Below are 23,326 nucleotides of genomic sequence, written 5' to 3'. Positions count from 1 at the left end.
AGCACAGAGACGATCCGTCCTGCTCCTGGGGGAGGGGTGGGCTTGCTCAGAGGCCTCCCCATCACCCCGGCACCGTCCACACGAGGGGCCGTCCCATCCGCCCCGGCAGCCCGTCCCCCCAGGCCGTCAGCTCCCCGCCAGCCCCAGGGAGGTGGGGGGGGGGGGGGTTGCCTGCTGTGGTTGTTTTCTGGGTTTTTTTGTTGTTGTGGTCGTTTTTACAAAAACACCTTGCAAAATGGACGTCAGAAATCACCCCCGTTCCCACAGCCCCACCAGCAACCGAGCAGCCCCTGGGCGCATCTGGGTCTACCTCCGACCATCTCAGCACGGAACACCGGACGCTGGCCCCACACTCATCGCCGACACCCGAGGACCCCGCTGGAGCGAGCCGGGCACGTCAACACCGGCCGAGCCGCCCAGACTCCGACACGACGCTGTCGTCAACGCGAACACGGGGCCGGGACCGGCAGGGGCACGCACAGCGGGAGCAGCCCTGCGGGGCTCGGTGCGGGGAGGCAGGTGCTGGCCGCGGCCGGGGGCGGCGGCCCCGCGGACACCAAGCCCGCAGCGATGCGGAGGGAGCAGCCCGGCGGCGCTCACGCACGGTCACGGCGGACTGGAGTCGCCCGGACGAGCCCCCCGCCGCAGCCACGCTCCCCGCGGCCAGAGCCCCCCGAGGACCGCGAGGCCGTTCATTTCCCGGGGCCGCCCGGCCGTGCTGACAGGCCGCGCGTCGCTTCCCGGGGATACGTTTCCTTCCGGCACCCCCCGCGTCGGCAGCTCCTCCGGGGCCTGCTTCGCCGAAAACCTGTCAGCTCGGAAACAGGAGCCTCCGGCCGCCCGGCCGCCGCATCCCTGCCCCCGGCGCCCGTGGCTGGAACATCTGTGCGGCGCCGAGGCTGCGGGCCAGGCCGCCAGCAGGGACCCAGCCGCCGGGCAGCATCGCCGCCTCGCGCGGGGCCTGCAGCCCCGGACAGAAAGGCACAAGCGATGTGCATTACTCACCGGGCTTTCTTCCCCCCCCTGCTCGGCACAGGGTTCTTTATGCTCTACGGAGCGGTGGGCGTGAAGGGAGGCATCTTCCTAACCCTCCCTGCGCCGGCGCTGCCCTCCGCTCCCCTCCGGGCCCACCGCGGGCAGGGTGCGCTCAACGGCGGCGAGGAGCAGGTATTTAAAGGCAGGCTGGCCGGCCCGTCCCCCGCCTCTCACATCCCTGCCTCCTCGTGTCTCCAGGCCGGGTGGTACCCGGCTCCCTTGGGAAGCTGGGGCCGGCAGCTGAGGCACCAACTAAAACACGGCCTGGATACCGAGGAGCTGACGTCACATGAAAACAAGCATCTCTGCATTAGGACGGTCCTGAAAGAGGACGCGGGGCAGCGGCCACAAGGAGGGCAGCTCGGCCTCAGAGCCTTTGGAGTGCAGTGTCCGTGGGGACAGGGCCCAGGCGGCTGTGCACCCCCCCCCCCAGGTCAGGCCCCCGGGCAGGGTGCGGGAAAGCAGGGGCCGCTTGAGTGCGAGTGACCCCCCCCCCCCACCGCCCCGCCGGGTCCAGAGACTCAGAACGCGTCCCGAGGCCTGGGTGCCGTGGCCCCAGAAGGGAAGGGGGACAGAAGCCACGGTCCCGGCCATCGTGGCTACAGGGGAGCCCACCCCCAATTCCCTCCAATTCCCAAAAACCCCAGGAAAAAGACACTGTCAGCCTAGGCCGGGGAGCTCGTCCAGCCTGCCTGGAGTCACCAGACTTGCAATGACCCTCCATGGCCGGGATTCACGTTGGGGGCTGGGGGCTCAGGGGGCACCTCTCCCCTACCAAGCACCAAAACACACCCTGCCCGGGACCTGCACACGCCTGGTTCGAACACCCCCACCCACCACTTACAAGCAGGCGCCGGGGCTCCCACATCTGTGCTGTCTGTGCTCGCTCCTGCACACGAACAGACTCAGGGCCAAAGCTCTGGGTTCAAATTCCAGCCCCAGCAGTCGCTCACAGTGGGGCCTGAAGTCACTTGGGGGCCCCAATCACCCTGCTGCTGAGTGGCCACGGGAAGGCATTTCACACACCGCGAGCCGTGAAGGTAACACTGAGGCTCCCCCCGAGGCCCAGGGCCCCCGAGTCTCCATCACAGGGAGCGAGGGCTGGGGGACACAGGCTCAGGGCTCCAAGCACCAAGTTAAGAATGGCTTGTAATTTCTCAAGAACGTGGAATTTACACAAAACACGCATTTGAGAAATTTCAGCCCCTGCGGCTCATCTGTCTAAGGCAGCTGAGGCGCTGGGGCACAGACCGCTTGATTACTACCTGGCCTTTCCAGAAAGTGTGCAGACCCCTGGCTGAGACTACAAAGTCGTAAAGTAACTGAACCACCACGTCCACACAGGGCTCAGCGGGAAACCCCAACGTAGCCCAAGTCCACCGCAAGCAAAGCCTTGAGCTTTAGGGCACAGCCCCTGTCCTCCATCCAAGCGCACACTTCAATCCGGACCAGAACATCCAGTTTTGAAGATCTCAGAAAACCCAGGCTCAACTGGCCGGCTGCTAATTCTATCTAACGGAAGCCCAAAGCCCGTACTAGTTGGATGACTAGCTTTGAGTTTGTCGCAAGTAATTTGAGACAAAGGTGAATGAAACACCATTTTTACGAAAACAATAGACACACCTATAAATAGCAGGGAATGGGCATATTCCAGAAGGACTATGCGCCTGAGGGCTTCAGCCCCCAAGTCCCTGCTCCACCAACTGGTCCAACCAAGAGCCCCGCACCCCCCGGGCTCTTCCCTCCTCCCAGTGCCGCGGACAACCCTCCTGCAGGGCCCAAACGCACCCACAACCGCCCGCAGGGCCCTAATACGCCTGACCAGCTGGGCGGGCTGGGGGTGGGGGCAAGCTGGCCTCACCGCAGACTCAGCTCGTTCCTGGAGCCCCCACGCAGCCCCGCGAGGTGGCCACTAGTACAGACCCCTTTACAGGGAAAGGAAGCCCAGGGAGGCACGCCCACCTGCCTGAAGCCACACAGCAGGCTCACCCCGGAGCTGAGGTTTGGACCAGCAGCACTGTGAGCACCCGCGTGTTACACCCACCACCTTCTCCGGTCCCAGGAACACACTTCTCACACCACGGACTCTACACCCGGCTTCCAGCCAGTGTGGCCCTGTGGGTCACGCCCAGCCAAGTCCCCCGCCCTAAGTAACCCTGCCTCCAGACAGCCGTCCAGCCTCAGGGAAGCTTCTAGCCAGACTGTGCCCTGGGCCATGGGCGGGGCAGGCAGGAGCCAGAGAGCAGGGCCAGGGGAGTGAGGCTGGGCCTGGCCCGGGGGTCCTGCCACGGCCCAGCAACAGGTTCTGCCACCCCCTTCCCTTCCCGTCACCACAGCTCTTCCCCACCAGCCCCAACCCAGCCCCTATTTGGGGGCCACTGCTCCTCTGAGCCTCTGGACAGATGTGTCCAGGTGAGTCCAGCGTCCCCCCACAGAGGCCAGCAACATTTGTCAGCCTGTGTCAGGACACCCACCTTTAACATCTCAGTCTCAGGCTGTGGAAACCTTCCTTCCTGGGAGTGGAAGTGGAAATGGCCTGGGGCCGGGCCTGTTACCACCCGCCCCACAGCAGCTGGTAGGAGGAGGACTTCAAAAGCTCCCAAACGCCTGGGGCTCCCGACAGGTGAGGAAGCCTGTCCCAGCCCACAGGGCAGCAGACAAAGGGCAGATAAAGGCAAGCTCACATACATCATCGTCCTGGCCAACCCCAGACCCACAGGGTCAAGCTGGGGGGTGGGTCTGACCTCACAGGGTCCTGACCCAGATACAACCTCCCTTCAACCACAGAGGCCTTGCCCTGGGGGCCAGGTTCAGGCCCAGAAGCCACTTCTGCTGCCCCTGCCCAAGAAGGGAGCGTGTCTACAGGGCCCAGTCCAGCTCTAAGTCAGGGGAGACTCCTCCTCCTCCAGGAAGCCCCCTTGGGGCATCACAGAGGCCCAGGCCGGGAGCCTCTCTCACTGTCAGGACGGGCCCCTCTTGTTAACCGCACTGAAGTCCACCACCTGGGCCTCAGTCCTCTACGGACATGCTGAATAAGCACTTACTGAGCACGTACAATCCCATCACTCCGTTGTGTTACAGACAGAGGCGGAGTCACAGACACTCAGGGGAGGAGCTGGAGGGAAGGGTCAGCGGCCACCACCAGGAGCCACGAGTCAGAAGGCGCCCTCTTGGAGCCCCCTGCTCAGATTTCAGGCCTCAGACCCAGGCAGGGCAACGCTGTTCGGTGCTGGTGGCCCTTGGCTGCAGCAGCCCTGGGGCTGGGGAGTCAGCGAGGGGCGGCGCCTCCCAGGAAGGGACCTCGGACCCCGCCCACCATCAAGCCTCGCCCTCGCCGGCCGGCCCCACCCCCTTCACCTGGTGACACCCCCAGTTAAGAGCACTGCTCTGCTGTTTGTCACAGTGACCATCTGCTTCCAGGGAGCCATGGCCCAGGCGTGTGTGATGCATTAATAACGTCCCCCCCACTCCCAAGTGAGACAGTTGCTGCATCTTGCGGGTAAAAAAGCCCAGGTTCCCTGAGCCCCAGGTACAAACCAGAGCCAGGTGTGCTGCATCTCGGGCCCAAGAGCTGGGGCCACTCGAGACGCATGCACGTTCCGGACGGATCAAAGACCTAAACGCAAAAAAACAAAAGTCTGCCCTTTGGGGTAGCCAGAAAGGAAAATATTAACAGATTTGAACATGCAAAGCTCACAACAATAACATTTCTGCGTGACCGGAGGTACAAAAAGGCACGAGACAGAGGAGCGGCTTGGGCGACGACGTCTGCCTTGCACACCAGTGCCGGGAAGAGCCGCCCGAATGAGAACCGGCGGGTGTGGCTGTGAACGGAGCTGCGCACGGGGAGTGAGGCCCAGCCACTCGCGAGGCCACAGAGCCCCTGTGTGCAGCCACCACCTTCCTCTCGGCCTCGGGTGGCCTGGAACGGCAGGTGGGCGTCCCACACTGTTTCTGGGCCTCAACAAACTGCTGGGGCCACCCCAGGCCTGCCTCACCGCGGGTCCCCTCAGGGCCACGGGTGGCCTGCTCACCTCTCCCACAGAGCCCTGGCCGCCCAAACTGCCAGGATTCTTAATTCCTTATTGTGCCACAGGCCTCGTCCCAGAAAGCCCCGGAAACGTGCTGCCACTTGGTGGGAGGGAGGGACCCTCCTGGGTCTCTCGGCTCCTGTGGGGCCCTCATTGCTGACGGCAGGGAGCCTGGCCTCGCAGCCGAACCCCCAGAGCACATTCACCCCATCACTTGCACCCGACAGGCAACCTCAGGCAACTGAGGTCAGCTCGCACGGGACCCGGGGCTGGACTGAAGTCAGGCCGCCTCTAAAGGGGGGACGCTCAGGGGACCCTGCTGACAGTTCACCCCAATGATGCCTCAGCAGGTACAAACTGTACGGTGTGGCCAAAACCAAGCTACCCGTTCGGGACTTTTGAAGCCTGGAGCCCGTGGGAGAATGTTCACAGCAGGGCTCTCTAGAAAGAGCAGCCGGGGCAACAGCCAAGTGCCCACCAGCACGCGAACAGATAAACACACTGCGGGAGATCCAGATCCAGACAGAAGGTAATAAGGACACAGAGGTCTTCACACAACAACCCAAGGCGACCTCACAGACCCGCACGACGCTCCGCTCAACAGCCGCACCCACGTTCTCAGGCGTCCGCGGGGACATCCTCCGGGACACCACAGGTGAGGCCGCGAGTCTCAATGGATTTTAAAAGATAAATGTCACACAAAGTGTCTTCTCCGACCACAGCAGGACGGAGTCAGAAGCAAATCACAGAAGGAAAACCGGAAAAGTCGCCCCTGTCCACCAATGAGACAGCGGATGGATCAAAAGAGAAATCACAAGGGAAATAAAACAAACTTAGAGACGGATGAAACCAGAGGCGCAGGGCACGGGGGGCCCTGCCGCTGTGGAGCCAACACCAACACCGGAAACCAAGGACGGTCGCCCGCCAGCCAGCTAAATTCTCGACTTACGGAACTGGAAGAAGACGGAACTAACCCGAAGCTAGCAGGAAGAAGGAAATAACAAGGATTAGAGCAGAGATCAACAAAATGGAAAATGCAGAAATAGAAAAAAAAAAAAATCAATGAAAACAAGAGTTAGTTCTTTGAAAAGATCAACAGAATTGACAAACTTTTGGGGCTCCAGCGTCCGACTTTGGCTCAGGTCACAATCTCGCAGTTCGTGGGTTCCAGCCCCGCGTCAGTCTCTGTGCTGACAGCTCAGAGCCTGGAGCCTGCTTCGGATTCTGTGTCTCCCTCTCTCTGCCCCTCCCCACTCATACTCTGTCTTCTGTCTCTCAAAAATAAATAAGAGGGCGCCTGGGTGGCGCAGTCGGTTAAGCGTCCGACTTCGGCCAGGTCCCGATCTCGCGGTCCGTGAGTTCGAGCCCCGCGTCGGCTCTGGGCTGATGGCTCAGAGCCTGGAGCCTGTTTCCGATTCTGTCTCCCTCTTTCTCTGACCCTCCCCCGTTCATGCTCTGTCTCTCTCTGTCCCAAAAATAAATAAACGTTGAAAAAAAAAAAAAAAACTTTAAAAAAAAAAAAAAAGAACTAACATCTATCCTTCTCAAACTTTTCCAAAACGCTGAAGAGGAGGGAAATCTGTGAACTCATTCTAGGAGCCGGCGTAACCCGATACCAAGCCAGGTAGAGACACTACAGGAAGAGAAAACTACAGACCAGTATTCTTATGATCACTGATGCAAAAGGAAACAGAACTCAGCACCATAGCGCGTGACCAAGTGGGATTTGCCCCAGAACGCGGCAATGGCTCCACATGGGAACGACCAATCAGCGCGATACACATGAACAGAATGGAGGGAAAACCACACAACCACACGGTGAGCTCCACTGACAAAGAAAGGGCATTTCGTGAAGATAAAAATCCTTTCATGATAAAAATACTCAACAAACAAGGGAGAGAACAATATGGCAGATGGGGAGGCGGAGAGAAGGAGAACAGGGGAGCTGCTGGCTGAGAGATGGCTGTCGATGGTGGGTGTGGGGACACTGGGGACTGGGAAGGCCTCAGGAACCATGTGAGGAAGTTCCTAGAGCAATCCGGACCCTTCACACACCCTGATTTCCAGCGAGCACCAAATCTCTCCAGCCTTTGTTAGATTCACGCAAAGTTCTAGTCACTGGAGGTGGTGGTTTAGGATGGGAGCTCCTGAAAAGTCTGGCGTTGTCTGGTTTTAGACAGATTCACGCTGTAGACATGGACACTATAAATGTTTCCAATCTAAATAGGCAGTTTTTATTTAGGCCTAGAGATGCTAGAAGACCTCAGGCTGAAGCTGCTGAATTTCTGCATGTTAGAGTTCCCACCTCTATGGAACGTAGTTCCATATCCTCTTGACAAAAATTACTTCTTTTATTTACTTATCTTTTTGTGTTTATTTTTGAGAGAGACAGAGACAGCATGAGCTGGGTAGGGGCAGAGAGAGAGAGAGAGAGAGAGAGAGAGAGAGAGAATCCCAAACAGGATCCATGCCGCCAGCACAGAGCCCACACAGGGCACGAACTCACGAACCCGTGACATCATGACCTGAGCTGAAACCAAGACGCTTAACCGCTTAACCGACTGAGCCACCCGGGCCCCCAAGTGACTTCACTTTTAAAACAACAACAAAATCCTCGGCAAACAAGGAACAGAAGGCACCACGCGTGTTTTCTCCCCCCAGCGCCAAGAAGTGAACTCAATTCTGATGCTCTCTACCTGAAGTCAGCACCAGATCCCACAGGTGAAGGGTTCGGTCTACGAGACCGCCGCCTCCCCACTTCAGAGGCCAGTCACCAATCCAGGCTGTCAACTGTGTGCTGTCGACCGAATGGCTACAGATGACGCATGCCCTCAACCCCTCCCAGGTGGGATTAATTTGCTGGAGTGACTGGATTAACTCGGCAACAGACGGATGGAAGAGATCCACAGGGCAAGGTGTGGGGGAAGGGCGTGGGGCTTCCACACTTTCTACACAAGCCCCTGTCCCCACATCTCCCTGTGTCACCGCCAGACACCGCCCCCACCCACCCTCCTCATGATGGATTCAACCTCCAGCCCTTCTCTCCTCCCAAGAGGTCAGGGGGTAAGACTATAAACTGCTCTAGTCACTAGGTCTTTCTGGTCACCGCCCCATCCTGAGGCTAGCTAGAGGCCCCACCCCAAACCCCCTCATTATCATAAATTCTAATGTGTTCAAAAGGTACTCTTAAAGAATGACACTCCCATGACAAAGAATGACAAAAGACACTCACCTTGCCCAGGAGATTCCGAGGGACTTAGGAGCTCAGCCAGAAATTGGGGACCAAGACCAGTATACAAGTCTCATTATGGCAACAAAGGAAACGACGCACCTCGACGTGGTAAAAGCCATATGTGAACATCCCCCGCAAGCATCTCCCTGAGTGCTCAAAGACTGAAAGCATTTCCTCCAAGATCAGGAACAAGACACACACTAGAAGTTCCCCTCTTCCACACACTAGAAGTTCTAACAGGAGCAGTCAGGCAAGAAAAAAGAATAAATAAAAGCACATCCATTGGAGAGGGAAGAGTAAAGTGATCTCTGTTCACAGATGATACAGAAAACACTAACGATTCCACAAAAAAGTCGTCAGAACTAATACACAAACCCAGGAAAATAGCACGATGCAAAGCCAACACCAGAATCAGCTGCATTTTTATACACAAGCAACGAGCAACCCAAGAAAAGAAACTCAGAAAACACTTCCATCTTACAATAGCATTAAGAATAAGGTACTTACTGGGGCGCCTGGGTGGCGCAGTCGGTTAAGCGTCCGACTTTAGCCAGGTCACGATCTCGCGGTCGGTGAGTTCGAGCCCCGCGTCGGGCTCTGGGCTGATGGCTCAGAGCCTGGAGCCTGTTTCCGATTCTGTGTCTCCCTCTCTCTCTGCCCCTCCCCCGTTCATGCTCTGTCTCTCTCTGTCCCCAAAATAAATAAACGTTGAAAAAAAAAAAAATTTTAAAAAAGAATAAGGTACTTACTAAACCCACGAAGGAGGTCAAAGACTTGCACACTGAAAACTACAACATCGTGCTGAAAGTAAAAACAATAAAAGTAAACATCCCACGTGTACGGGCCGGAAGGCTTCATGTTGTCGTCGCGTTAATACCACCCGAACCAACCAAAGATTCCATGCAACCCCTAGCAAGAGCCCAATGACCTGTTTCTGCAGAAACAGAAATACTCATCCTAAAAATCATCTCCAGGGACCCAGAACAGCCAAACCATCTTGCAAAGGAACAAAGCCGGAGCCCTCACACTCCCCGATTTCAAAACGCACTACAGTAACCAAAACAGCGTGATGTTGGCATAAAAACAGACTTTCGACGTCCAAGAGAACAGACAGTCCAGAAGCCAACCCTCCCACGCCGGTCAGGTGACTCTTGAGAAGGGCCATTCAATGGGGAGAGGTTGGTCTTTTCAACAAACAGGCACTGCGAACACTGGACGTCCTCACACCAAAGAATGAAGCTGGAACCCTACACCTCACGCCATATATGAAAATTAACCCCAAATGCATCAGACCTCAATGAAACGCCTGAAATTATAAAACTCTTAGAAGAGGGGCGCCTGGGTGGCGCAGTTGGTTAAGCGTCCGACTTCAGCCAGGTCACGATCTCGCGGTCCGTGAGTTCGAGCCCCGTGTCAGGCTCTGGGCTGATGGCTCGGAGCCTGGAGCCTGTTTCCGATTCTGTGTCTCCCTCTCTCTCTGCCCCTCCCCCGTTCATGCTCTGTCTCTCTCTGTCCCAAAAATAAATAAACGTTAAAAAAAAAAAAACAAAAACAAAAACAACTCTTAGAAGAAAACGTAGGATAAAACTTGACCACATTGTAGTCGACAGTTTCTTGGATGGGATACCAAAGCAGAGGCAAAAACAACAAAAACGGACAAACTGGACTTCAAGAAAAGTTAACAGTTTTGTGCATCAAGAGACACGATCCAGAGCGGAAAGACGACCCGCAGAGTGGGAGAAAGTATGTGCAACCATACAGGTGATGAAGGATTAAAACCCAGAATGTAAAAGAACTCCCCAAACCCAGCAGCAGAAACATTAACAACCGCACTCAAAAACGGACCAAGGACACAAACGGACATTCTCCAAAGAACACACCGCGTGGCCAAGAAGCCCAGGAAAAGATGCTCAGCGTCACTCACCCTCAGGGAAGTGCGGGTCAGCACTACGACAGGCCCCCTGACACCCATGGGGATGCTTCAAAAAAAGGAGGGGCACCTGGGCTTCTCAGTCGGTTGAGCATCTGACTCTTGATTTCGGCTCAGGTTATGATCCCAGGGTCGGGGGATGGAGCCCCGTGTGGGGCTCTGTGCTGAGTGTGGAGTCTGCTTAAGATTCTCTCTCTCTTTTCCTCTGCCCCTCTCCCCCACTCGCTCACTCACTAAAATTAAAAAAAAAAAAAAAAAAAAAAAAAAAAGAAGGAATTGGAAACTGGTAAGTGCTGGTGAGGATGCGGGGAAATTGGGACCCTGTGCACAGCTGGTGGGAACAGTGTGGAAGCCAGTGTGGCAACAGAAACACTATATGACCCAGCAGCTCCACTTCTGAGTATATATCACCCCCCCCCCCAAAATTGAAAGCAAGATCTAAGATATTTGTACATCTGTGTTCACAGCAGCACGATTCACAAGAGCTGAAGCAAGGAAGCAGCCCAGTGTCCACCTGTGGCTGATAAACCAAACGTGGTCCATAGATACGACGGAATGTCATCCAGCCTTAGAAACACAAGGAAATCCTGTGATGCTACAGGTCATACGCTATGTGGATGAACCTTGAGGACGTTCTGCTACGTAAAATAAACCAGTCACAAAAAGACAAATCCTGTTTGACTCCACTTACGTGAGGTACTGACTAGTCTAAGCCATAGAACGGAGAGTGGCAGGGTGGCCACCAGGGGCTGGGGGAGGTGCCGGTGGGAACAGAGCTTCAATTTTTTTCTTTTTTAATGTTGTGTATTTATTTTGAAAGAGGGAGAGAATAAGCACGAGCAGAGGAGGGGCAGAGAGAGAAGGAGAGAGAGAGAATCCCAAGCAGGTTCCCTGCTGTCAGTGCAGAGCCAGACGTGGGGCTCGAACTCACGAACCGTGAAATCACTACCTGAGCTGAGATCCAGAGTCCAGAGCCCGGGAGATGGATGGTGCTGACTGTTGCGTAACAGGGTGAATGTGATTGATATCGACGAACCAGCCACTTAGAAATGGTCAAGGGGCACCTGGGGGGCATCCAACTCCCGATTTCGGTTCAGGTCATGATCTCATGGTTCATGGGATCGAGCCCCACGTCGGGCTCTGTGCTGACAGCGTGGAGTCTGCTTGGGATTCTCTCTCTCCCTTTGTCCCTCCCCTGCTCACACCCATGCACTCTCTCTCAAAATAAATAAACTTAAAAAAATGGTCAAGACGGCAAGTCTTACGCTGTATGTAATTTACCACAGTAAAAAACCGGGAAATGAAGCAACGTGGTTTTGACACACACCATAACAGGGATGAAGGTGGAAAATGTCATGTAAGGGACAGAGGTCAGGGACAAAGTGCACCTCCCATGACTCCATTTACAGGAAATGTCCAAAGCAGGTAGATCCAGAGCCAGAGTGACAAGCGGTGGCCGTGGGGGGCTGGGTGGAGCAGGGAACGGGGAGCGGCCACCGACGGGCGGGAGGGAGAGGTGGCACAACACTGGATGTCCTAACTGCCACAGAGTCACTCACTCCACGGTGGCCAAAACGGTGCATTTTAGGTTATGTGTACTTTACACGATCTTGTGAAACTCTATAAAAACGACTAAGTTCAGATTAACAACCCGAATAGAATGTGCTGGACGGTGTTTTGCTGAAAGTGGACACAGGCCAGATGGTGCAGGGTGGCCCTTCCAGCTGGACGTGCCCAGGTGCCACCGCGGGACTGCACTTCTGCCGCCCGTCCGTCCATCAGTCCGTCCAGCCCTCCTCACGTGGTCCCGACACAGCTCCGGGGCGCCACTCACCTGGCACCTGTCTGACCCTTCTCGCCCCCCAGGCATCAGGCGTGCTGACCAATAACACTGGATGTGAGTGCCCACACAGGCACCAAAATCTCACCGCACACCGTGGCCATCGGTGACCAGAACGGGTTTTTTCTTGGCATTAAAATCAAGCCAAAAGAGCAAAATATTGGGGAGAAGTCCAACACTCAAAGAGCCCAGAGCCCAGGGGACCCGCGTGAGGAAGGCGTTCTGCTCACACACTCCTGGCCAGCAGGGTGAGGCAGCCCTGGTCCTGTGTGCCCGGTGCAGGGATGTGGATGTGTGCGGCCGGGATCCGTGCGCAGGGGGAGACAGCACCTGCCAGCCAGCCTCAGCCCCTCCCTGGGACCGGCTGCCTCCAGGTGCCGGCAGTATGATCAGCAAGGCTGAGTGGTCATCAAAGCTCCAGAGCCACCCCTCGAAGCATCTCAAGGACAGTGCTTTCTAGAAGCTCCCTACATTCTCTGCATTCCTGCACAGCGACACAGCCACTGCCCGGCACTCCCACGTCTACCGCGCTGGGGGCAGAAACCGCGCACCCTCCTGCACTCCAGAGGCTGAGCCCACACAAGGCCAGGTCAACTCCCGTCGACAGCTGGGTGCCCCTCTGCGGGGGGGCGGGGGGGGGCTCCTGCGGGAGGGCCCGCCCCCGGCTGGCAGGTCGGCCCTCTGGCCTCCTCGCCTCACGGGCCAGCCCCTCTCCCACCCCCTCCTCAGTGCATTTCCTGGCCTCCAACTCTCAAGCTGCAGGCTCACCCGGCCCGCCCTGCCCCCTGCTCCCCCTCTGAGCGTTTAGGTGTTTATCTGGCCGTCGCCTGCCTCCCAGGTGGGAGGTCCTGGGGCTCCTGCCGCCCGCACCCAGCCTGGCAGCACCGGGTGCGGAGGCACAGGCACGACTGAATGAAGGAACGTGCCCCTATAGCTTCTTCCGCTCTCCCCGAAACCGTCCCCCACGTCCAGGACCCGCCCACCCACCAGGGCAGCGCGTCCAGCCAGCCCCGCGGCAGTTCTGGCCCCGTCAGACCACCCTGCTCCACTCCTGCCAGGATTCCACAGCCTTGCTGGCTGCTCTTTCAGGGTCCCCAGTCCTCTCTGGAAGCCCCAAGGCCACTCCCCAATCACCAGCCACTCTCTCCTCGACACGAAGGGTCCCCGAGTCTATCTTCAGCCCCAGTGCTTTAAGCCCAACGCTCACACACACAACCCACTCAATACCTCCACTGGGTCCGGGGGTCGCAGGACCTCAGCACAGACCAAGGGACCCGACAAGAGGCTGACCCAGAGCCCGCCCCTGGGTCCCCTGTTGAGAAGGGGCTGAGGGGAGCCCAACGCGCAGGCACCCAGGCCGGCCCGGAGGTCAGTGCTCACAACACAGAGGGCAGGGCACCGGGCCGGGGGAGGGTCTGGGTGGCTGGTGAGTGATTTACACCCCACATGAGTGCCCTGTCTTCAAGGACAGGGCGGGACGGAAGTGCTCTGCCTGCTTGGGGTCCGATGGCCCTGGGACGAGGTCAGCAGCTCTCCTCCGGCCCCACTGCTCCTGGGACTCCATCCCCTACCAACAGCCCCAGGAGGAGACGGCCTGGGGAGGGGGCAAACGACCAGGTGCAGGTGTGGCAGCAGCTGGGGCAGATGCCCCAGCCCGGCCCCTCCCTCCTCAGGGAGATCAGGGCTTTCCTGGACTTTTCCTTACGGCACCGATGGACAGACCAGCGCCGGGAGGGCAGCACTCGCTAGCCACGCACAAGGGCAACGGCAACCACGTGAGGCCGCATCAGCCACGTGCTCTGCCCCCGGTCGCTGCAGGAGGATACATGTTCCTAAGCCACGGGCCACACAAGGCACCCATCTCCACATTCCCGACCCGATGGGCCACGAATTCGAGCCAGAACACGCAACACGAGTCGCAGGAAAATGTACTCACTGTGTTCTCCCGGACAAGGCATGCCTGGCTGCTCGGGGATGCTGGGGAACACTGGACAGAGGGAGAGAGAGCAGTCTGTCACTCGGCGCGCTTTGCGGAAGGTCCTGCTCCGAGTCGGGCTTCGCACGCAAAGGCCACGTGGCTGACAAGCCCCCTCTGAGGAGACGCTCACGGGGGCACAACCGTGGAAGCCCAACCACACCGACGTCAAACCCCCTTTTACGGGACTTCAAAGTCCACTGAAAACTTCGGGGCGAAAAGCCGTCGGGGGACTCAGAGCCGCCCAGGGAAGCCAGCACGGACAGGGGAGGACACACACCTCCTTCACAGAGGGACTCTGGACTCCACTTCGTTCCTACTCAAGTGGAATCAAAATGAAGTATCTTAAAATATACCCTGGGCTTCCATAAGAGATTATTAAAACAGAAGCTTACAAAGTATTAAACCCTAGCTGAAACAACCCTTCCTTAATCTAGAAAATACTAGTGGCTTTTTAAAGCACCGTAGCCGGCAGCGTCCCGGCTGCAACTTAAGCGAGTTTACCGCCAGGAAGTGGGCGGGGCGAGACCTCCAGTTTATAAACCACATTTGCATAAAGAGCCTCAGAACCGATCCTGTACCCACCCGCTACCCCAGTAGCAGGGACAATGATGGTCCCACAGAAACCGCTGGTCCTGAGCTCTGGTCGCTGCCCGCTCGCCCCGCGTAGAAGGGAATGCAGACGTGGCTGGTCGGCCACAGCGGCCAGAACCACGCTCAGACACCCTACAGAACCCCGAAAGTGCTGGGGGGGGCAGCCTGACACCCCCAATTTACAGAGGCTGTACTGCAATGATAACAGCTCACATTTACGTGACTCAACGTGTAACCCAGCTCTGAGCTTACTGGGCTGAGGAACGCTGTGAGCCAGGAGAGAGGCACAGGGAAGTTCTTGTCCCCAGACAGTGGTGCTGTGCACCGTCCGGGCTCCCCCCGCCCTCCTCGCTGGGGACGGGGACAGATGGAGGCCAGTGAGCGAGCCCAGGCCTCTGATGTGCCCAGAGATGCTGGCCTCCAGGGAATGGGGACGACGAGGACCAGCAACCAGAACCCAGGCTCCTGTGTCCAGTGCGAAGGAGCTTTTCTATCAGCCACAGCAGTTTTTATTCGGGTTAATAAAACATAAGAGAAAAAACAAACCCGAGCTGCACTGTATCCGACATCCTTAAATTCTCTCTGGAATCCCGACATTTTCAACCAGGATCCTCCACATGGCCTCTAGTCCCCCAGGCTGTCTGGGGGACGCTGGGCTCCCATCTCCCCAGACCACAGTGGGACCACCCCGCCCCTCCAGCTGCCACTAACCGTGAATGGTGAGCCCTTCATCCCTGTGCTGACAGGCCAGGCGGAAGGCCTCCTCCAGCTCCATCTGGGAGGACACAGTGCAGGGGTCACCTAGGCGGGGCAAGAGACATCACTGAGGTCACCGCAGGCCTACGGCAAAGGGGTCCAACTCGAGTCTGGAAAGGCCACGTCTCTCTGCTCGGGACCAGCCACCCACAGCAGAGCTGGGAAGTCCAAGAACCAGCCAGACCAGGAATCAGCTCTGACCAGGGCCCCACATCAGAACCGGTGGATCCCCCAAAGGGAAGTGAGTTCACCCTGAGCCCCGAGAAGGCCACCTGGAGAGCAAAACCGTGCTAACTCTCGGTTGGGCGAGATAAAGGACATTCTTCTTGGCTCAGTCCTGGACGAAAGCAGAGACTCCCTATCCCCATCCTGGATAGGAACACAGAGACGCATAGAACCCGTACCCCGGGAGCTGCCCCCCACCCCCCAGCCTTCTCAGATGTGTGCACCGCGGGGCCCTAGCTACTCACCCTCCTGCTTTCCCTGAGGAAAGGAAAATCAGAAGAGAGCTCACCTTTCCAAATCACCTACTGGAAAACCCAGAACACGAGAGAGGAAGAACAGGGAGGAGGGCAAGGGCCGGCCCAGGCGGGGCAGCAAGACCCCTGCAGCCCTCTCCCCGCTGCCCTGGGGGCTCTCCTCCCTTCCCAGCCCCCAAACCAAGCTTCCCTGAAGGCAGCCTCTTCCCGGAAATGACTTCCAGCATCCCCCCCCAGGGAAGCTGGCTGTTAACCAGCTTAATTCCATAGTTTTAAACCTCCCTGAGGCAGGGCTGACCTAACTTCCCACAAGCACACGTGTGGAGATTTACGGTCTGTCGTTGCCAGACCAAGGGCTACCTTCGTTGTCGACCCACTTGAGGGTGAGCGGGTGCCCCTGGTGGAGACTGCACATCTCCCTCACTTCCTCACAGAGCTCCTCGAAGGTCATCGCCGCGTCTAGGCTGGTGATCAGGATGTCCCTGGGGCAGAGGATGCACACGTTTCACCAAGGAGCACATTTAAATCAAATACTATTGATTTATTAATAACTGAGTTGATTAAATGAAAAATTTCCCAAACAAAATCTTACAGGACCCCCAACAGAACCACTGTCCAGTTTTATTTTTTAATTACTACCATGAATGCCTTTGCACAGAAAGATCTATTCTGTGCCGGGACCTGCCTAACTGGGGGGAAAGAACGAGGCAGGGGCATGGGGAAGAGCCAGGCAAGCACTTGCTCAGGGACCAGGTTATGTGCCCATCAAAGGAGGGGGTGGGGGGTGTGCCCAGTGTGTTCAGCTCAAGCCCACGGGCTTCATCAGACCTTCCCCCAAAGCTGACGGCAGGGACAGCAGCCCAGGCTTGAGCTGGAGAAAGGGAACACCCACATGGCTGTTCCTGTGACCTCAGGAAAGCGGGCGCTGAGAGGCCACCCAGCATAGCGTCCGACTCGGGTCCACATCACCTGGAAATCTCCTCATGACACAGGTGCTGCCGGACCCTGCTGAGACCCCAGTCACAGCACATCTTCCAAGGCCAAGCTGGGGGCCCCCTATTTTTAAGAATGGCGTCCTCGATGTGTCTGCTGACCTCTGCCCCCAACAATCTGCCAGCAAGGTGGCAGCACAGTCCCATTGGGGACAGAGCTCCACTTGGACCCTTGCCGTTTGGATAAGTGAGCGCTGACCTTGGTGGGTGCTTTCCAGAACGCATCCTCGCTGCATTCTGAGGACTATGCGTCCCAAGTGCCCTGGGAGACCCACGGGGCAGGCGCGGGTGGGGGTGAGGAGCTGGGCTAGGCAGGAACTGTCTGCACAGCTTGGAGCACCACAGAGGGAGAGAGGAAGAGTGTGGGAGGGGAAGGAAGAGGGGAAGAGGGTGGGGAAGGCCAGGGAGGGGAGAGGTGGGGGAGGGGGGAGGGGGAGGAGGGGAGGGGAGGGGAGGGGAGGGGAGGGGAGGGAGCTGAGGTAGGGAATGGGAGGAACGAGAGGGCCACATCAGCCCAGAGAAAGCAGACTCAACAGGTCACATTACTGGCGGTAACCAAAGCGCTCTCCAGGGGCCAAAGTCAGGGGCAGGGTGGGGGCAGTGGTGGCTCAGTCCAGAACCCCCAAGAGCTCCAGTCAACTTTGCCCAGGACCCTCCTGGAGGGGGGGGGTCAGGCCCCACCCACCCAGGCTGCTGGGGTATGGACTTCCTTTCACCCAGGATCCACTCTGAGTTTTCACAAAGTGGCTGTCGACCAATCCCACAATTCCCGGCTGGGAAGAGGGCGTTTGTGTTGTGACAGGCCTTCCACAGTTTACTAACCAGCAAGCCAGGATGTTACAGCCTCAGAACTAGTTTTAATGGGCAGACCACCCTTCCAGGCCAGAAACAGGATTCCTGGACCTCTTCAGGTGGACTGGCCATCCTTCCCCAGAAATCATTCCTCCCTGGAGCCCTGTCACCAACTGTCCCACACATACCCTGCCCCCAGGCAACCCAGCTAAGGATGGCAGAAAGGACAGGAGGGGCCTGACCCCACACCCCAAACAAGGTGCCCTCACGAGCTCAAGAGCCGCAAGCCCCTCCTCAGCTGGGACGATGCACCCTAACTCTAACCCTAACCTTCGAGATGCCCCCGTGGCAAGCCACTATGGCCAACACGGCCAAATTCACGCTCCAGGCGAGCGATGCGCTCCCCTCCCAGCGCAGGTACCGGTGACCCTCGGACAGCCGGGTCCGATTTCAGGGCCCCTGGAGACCAACACGGATGCAAGGAAGCTCTCCCGCCAGCCTCGTCTACAGCGCGTGCCCGGGGCCAGAGGCAGGATCTGGCCTCTGGGCACCGTCCCCGCGCCCCCCCCCCCCTCCGACGCAGTCCTGCCCCGCGGCTGCTGGGTGTGGGGCGCTACCCGGGCCGTACCGGGCGCTCCCGGCCTCTGACCTCTGTGAGGAGCCCGTTCGCCCCGTTTTACAGCGAGCAGGTGGAGCCCAGGGCGACGCGCGCGGACGCAGAGCTGATCGGTGTCCGAAAGATCCGGGCCCGACAGAACCGCTCCCGGAGACTTACGGGAACCCCCACCACGCCCCAATTCGCGCAACCACGGGCTGCTCACTGCCCCTAACCTGCGTCCTGCACCCAGGACCTGGGTCATTAAACTTTTCTCAGAACTCCGGCCGACTAAATTGGGGAAAGTTTAGGAAACCCTGATTCTTACAACTCAACCAGGAGTTTTCACAACTTGACGAAAACTTTAGTCTTTACAGGTTTGTGGCCTTGATGTCCAACCAGCTGTGGCGGGAATCTGTCAGTGCGGTGCCCGGGGCCGCCTCCCGCGCCGCAAAGTCCTCGGGGCGAGTGCGAGCGGAGGAGGGACGCGCGCGGCCGCCGGAGCCCGCAGCGCCCCAGCCCCGGCGCCAGAGGACCCCGCGACCTTTCCCGCGAGCGACGTCCAAGGGCGCCTGGAGCGCCCGCCCCGTCCACGGCTGCCTCTCGGCGAGGGCGCGTCAGGACCTCCCCGGCGCCCCTGCGCCCCGAGGGCCCTCGCCGTCCCCTCCCTCCCGCGCCGCAGCGACACGGCCCCCGACGGCGGGCGCGGTGCGGGCCGGTCCCCGCGCCTGGCTCTGCCCTCCTGTCCCCGCGCCTGGCTCTGCCCCCCCGGTCCGGGCCGGTCCCCGCGCCTGGCTCTGCCCCCCGGTCCGGGCCGGTCCCCGCCGTCGGGCGTCGCGCGCTCACCCGCTGGAGTGCGCCTTCAGGCGGACTCGGCAGCCGCTCCCGTCCATCTTGGGGCCGGTCCTGCTGGGCATGGCGCGCTCCCCGGCCGCCGTCAGCGCCGCGCCCCGGGCGCTCGGGCCATGGCGCGGGGACCCAGCGGCCGGCCGGGGCGCCAGGTGGGGCCCGCGGTGGAACGCGGAAGGGCGCGCGCGCGCGCGCGGCGCCGGGTTCCCGGGGCGCGGGTCCGGCCAACTCCGCGGAACTTGGGGGGGCGGGCTGGGCGGGACGGGGGCACGGCCAGCGGGGGCGCGCGAGGTGTGCGCACGGAGTCCCGGCGTCAGGCCCGGGGCGGGGGGAGGAGGGGGGGTCGGAACATGGCCGACCCGAGGCCCGGCGGGCGGCCAATCGGCGGGACGGGCGGTCCCGGGGCGGGGGCGGTGGCACCTGCGGCCAATGAGGGCGAGGCGGGGCCGCCACCTGGGCCAATCCCCGGGGGTCCCGGCGGCCGCGACCCAATGGCTCCGCGCGGGGCGGGTTACCTGTCGGGCGGGGCGCGGCCCACCTGCGGCCAATGGAGGCGCGCGCGGCCCGGCTCTGCCCGGCAACCGGAGGCGGCGCCCCGCGGGCCCCGAGCGCCGGCCCCTCCGCGAAGTGGGCTCCAGGGGCCGCGCTGCCCAGGCGGGGCCCCTGCGCTGCAGCGCCCCAGGGACCTGTTGGAAACGCAAGCTGTCTTGGGTGCCCCCGCCCAGACTCGCAGAATCGAAACTCCTGCAGTCTGTGCGGACAAGCCCCGGGTAATTCGGAGGCGAGCGCGAGTCCGAGAGCCGCTGGGCCAGGGGACGGTGGGAAGGAGCCGCAGGTGACTTGAGGGGCGGGAGCAGAGGCCCCGGCCAGCGTCACGGGGAGGGTCCGGCTCGGCTGGCTCTCCCGGCCCCGGCTGCCCTCCTCCCCTTGCGGGTCCGTGACCCTATTGCCAGGAGTCTCGTCTACACTAGCTGGCGATTCCCTCGGTTCCAGCTCACGCCTCCGCCCAGGACAGGGACACTGCATTTGGCCACGTCGCCCATGACCTTCATGTCTGAATCCACAACCTCTCTGGGTCTTAATAACCCCGTGGCGTTTGGTCTGGAGAGCCTGCGCTGGGCGCGGCCCACACCCCTCAGGGGCGGCCTCCCGGGCCCCATCCCTTACCTGTCGCATCCACAGGGCCTAAATCTGCTGTTTGTAGAAACTCACCCGGGCACCAGGTGGGCACCCCAGACTCAGGTCTGCTGTCCCCTCACCCCTGCCAAACCCCCTCCTCTCTGAGCCACCCCCCTGTTGCCTTCCTCCCCCACCCCACCCCCACCCCCGCTGGCAACCCCTGACCCCCAAGCCTTCACTCCCCACTCGGACGATCGTAAGGGCTTCTCTTGCTCGGGCTCATTCCTCAGACACGCGCTGACACGTCCTTGGTACCTGCTCGCGGGTGAGCCTGGAGAACCAGGTGAACAGTCTTTATGGTCAGGGACCCCATATTCTGCCTAGACGTGGACTCAGAGAAACCCGTTGGAGGCTCATCTCTCACGTACCTAAGATGCTGTGAACTCTCCCTTCTGGAAAAACAAAAGGTTGGGGCCCCTGCCCATTTCCCTTTACAGCATAACTTCCAGGAGGCCCGCAGCCCTCAGCTCCACTTTCTCTCTTGTCACTTTCTCTTCAGCATCCGGTCCCCCCCCCAACCCCCCAGTGTCCTTACCACCTCCTGTGTTTTATTTTTATTTTTTATTTTTTATTTATTTTTGGGACAGAGAGAGACAGAGCATGAACGGGGGAGGGGCAGAGAGAGAGGGAGACACAGAATCGGAAACAGGCTCCAGGCTCTGAGCGGGGCTCGAACTCACGGACCGTGAGATCGTGACCTGGCTGAAGTCGGACGCTCAACCGCTCAACCGACTGTGCCACCCAGGCGCCCCACCTCCTGTGTTTTAAATACATACATGGTCTGTCCCCTCTGAGAAGCTCTTACCCTAGGATGCTGCCCTCTGCCTTCTCCCCTGCTGCTTCCTCCTGGTCTCTTAAAGGCTCCCCCGCCCCGCTTCTCATTTCCAGCAAACCTCCCTCAGCCACGCTCTTCCCCATCCAGTCAGCGCCGGCCCCATCTCCCCAGGTGCTCAGCTCAAAAACCTCCCTTCCCTCTTATAGCCGCACCCCTCCATCTGCAAACCCTGGAGGCCTGACCTTCAACGTGGTTGCAGATTCCTACCACAGCCCATCACCTCCAATGCTACCACCTGGTCCAAGCCACATCCTCTGTGCAGGAATGTTTGCAGCAGCCTCCAGTTTCCTTAAAACATAAGTCAGTCCGTGTCCACCTAGCTGGTGTTCAAAACCCCCAGGGATTCCCACTGCTCTCAGGAAAAGACCATAGGCCCTCCGGGCCCTCCAGGATCTGGGACCCCATTCTTTTCTGTCTTCGTCTCCCACCAACTTCATCCCCTCCAATACCTGGTCACTTTACTGCCTCTTGCCTCAGGGCCTTTGCACCTGCTGTTCCGTCTCCCAGAAGCACCTTCGCCCAGACCCACACTTCCTTTGAGTCTCCACCTAATATCCCTGATGCCTGTATTACTCCCCCCGCCCCAGCCCGATGGGGTGGCTCCTCCACAGCCCCAGCACGGGCACACAGAGGTCTGTGGCGGTCCGCCACACATGAAGGGGAATGGGGTACAAGGGTTTGTCATGTCAGGGGAGGGAGCAGCACGGTGCTCATGGGGACGAGCGGGAATCTGCCACGTGAGCAGCACCCAGGAGACGAGTGTGTGGGACGCAGCTGTCCCTGAGTCGGGCCCCTCGGTCAGCCCCTGGGCGGCCGTCCAGAGCCCAGCTGGACATGACCTCGGGCAGTGGAGAAGAGCGAGGTTGCATCTCGGTGGGCACGGGCCGTCTCCGGCGGAGGGGGTCCCCCGAGACCCCGCCGCACCTCCCTGGCGCTCTGATTGCCTCCCTCAAAGGCAGAGAAGGAGGCAGCGAACCCAGGCCTTGATCCCCACCCCCCACTGCGGGCAGGACGGGCCGGCAGATGTCCGTCCCAATGCACACCAGCAGCCCAAGTGTGGCCCCACAGCCCTTTGTAACCAGGAAGCCCTTGCTGGGGTAGAAGCCTTGAGGGTCCTGGTGCCCCTGTGTGCCCTGGCCTTCCCTACAGATCTCAGCTAACATGTGAACCTCTCTCCTGGAGGCTGGCACCCAGGTCACTGCAGCACCCCCGGGGCCTCAATCTCGGGGAGGGAAGTCCGGAGAAGGGCCTGAAGCTTCGGAGCTTGGGGGCCAGGTCGGGGGGTGTTGGAGGGTGGGGTCTCTGTTCTCCAGCAGGGCTGGGGGAGGAGGAGAGGCCTACTCCAGGAGGAGGGCTGGGGAGGTTTCCACCCCTGGGTCTCACCACCTCCTGCCCCAGGCCGGGGTGAGAGCACAAGGGTCATCTGCAGGGCCCGGAAAACCTCCCTGAGGGCCTCCCCCGAGCATGGGGGGCGTTGGCGTCCTTCCCGGCAAACAGCTCCTCAAAACATTGGGCCCCACCTGCCCCCCCGCCAGTGGACAGCCCCCAGAGGGTGCCCCCCGCCCCCCGCCCGGCAGTTAGGGCCTCAAGGACAGAGTGCGTGGCCCTGACCAAGCAGGCGGGTGGTGCCGCAGGCCCTGGGCCCTGGCAACGGGCACGAGGTGTTTGTTCCCAGATTTCCCAACCAGTCCCCACTCCACACGTGGCGGGGGTTGGACCCGGTCAGCAGAGGCCGCTGCCGCACCCCCACGGTGTCTCTGGCACATCCGGGAACGAGTGAGCGAGTGAATGAATGAGCAGCTGCAGACCCCTCAGAACCGCCGGCACCAGGCCGACCTCCCAGCCCCTCGGGTCCTGCTCTGAGCGTCACCGGGCAGGGTTCCCGCCTCTCTGGCCCGCCAAGCGAGGGAGCTTGGGAGGGTGGGCAGGGCGGTGGCCGTGGACGCCCAAGGACGGACCCGCCACGGGCCCTGGGGCTGCCTATCAGCAGCTTCTGCGTTTCCCAAGTCTCCCCGCAAACACCTCACGTACCTTCGTGATGACAGACACATTATTTCCGAAATGAAAACGCACAAAGGTGCGGGCTTTTTACGCGGATTACAAAGGTGATGGAGGTTTGCCGCACAACCCCAATAACACAGAGAGGTGTCAGGGGAGGCGAGCCCTGGTCCCCTGCCCCCCCCTCCCCCAGCAGACCCAGCTGGGAGGGTGT

General features: G+C 59.8%; 1 protein-coding gene across 3 annotated transcripts in view; it reads right to left on the bottom strand.

The window, feature by feature from the left end:
- PRKCZ (protein kinase C zeta) overlaps positions 1-19,340 on the bottom strand; it is a 99,070-nt gene extending 79,730 nt beyond the window's left edge. Inside the window, exons 1-4 of one of the 3 annotated variants that reach the window (XM_045475320.1) lie at positions 19,098-19,340; positions 16,233-16,354; positions 15,349-15,438; positions 14,005-14,055 (exon numbers count right to left, since the gene is read on the bottom strand). In XM_045475320.1, the coding sequence (XP_045331276.1) occupies positions 14,005-14,055; positions 15,349-15,438; positions 16,233-16,354; positions 19,098-19,168 (334 nt within the window). In that variant the 5' untranslated portion in view covers positions 19,169-19,340. Of the gene's footprint in view, positions 1-310; positions 420-1,005; positions 1,268-14,004; positions 14,056-15,348; positions 15,439-16,232; positions 16,355-19,097 lie in introns of those variants that run through there. The other 2 variants (XM_045475322.1, XM_045475321.1) reach the window with 2 other exon arrangements.
- Between the last annotated feature and the right edge of the window lie 3,986 nt (positions 19,341-23,326).

This window comes from Leopardus geoffroyi, chromosome C1, assembly GCF_018350155.1.
Source record: "Leopardus geoffroyi isolate Oge1 chromosome C1, O.geoffroyi_Oge1_pat1.0, whole genome shotgun sequence".
Taxonomy (NCBI): domain Eukaryota; kingdom Metazoa; phylum Chordata; class Mammalia; order Carnivora; family Felidae; genus Leopardus; species Leopardus geoffroyi.
Note: the sequence above shows the minus strand (reverse complement) of the source record. Positions and strands in the feature narration are given on the sequence as shown.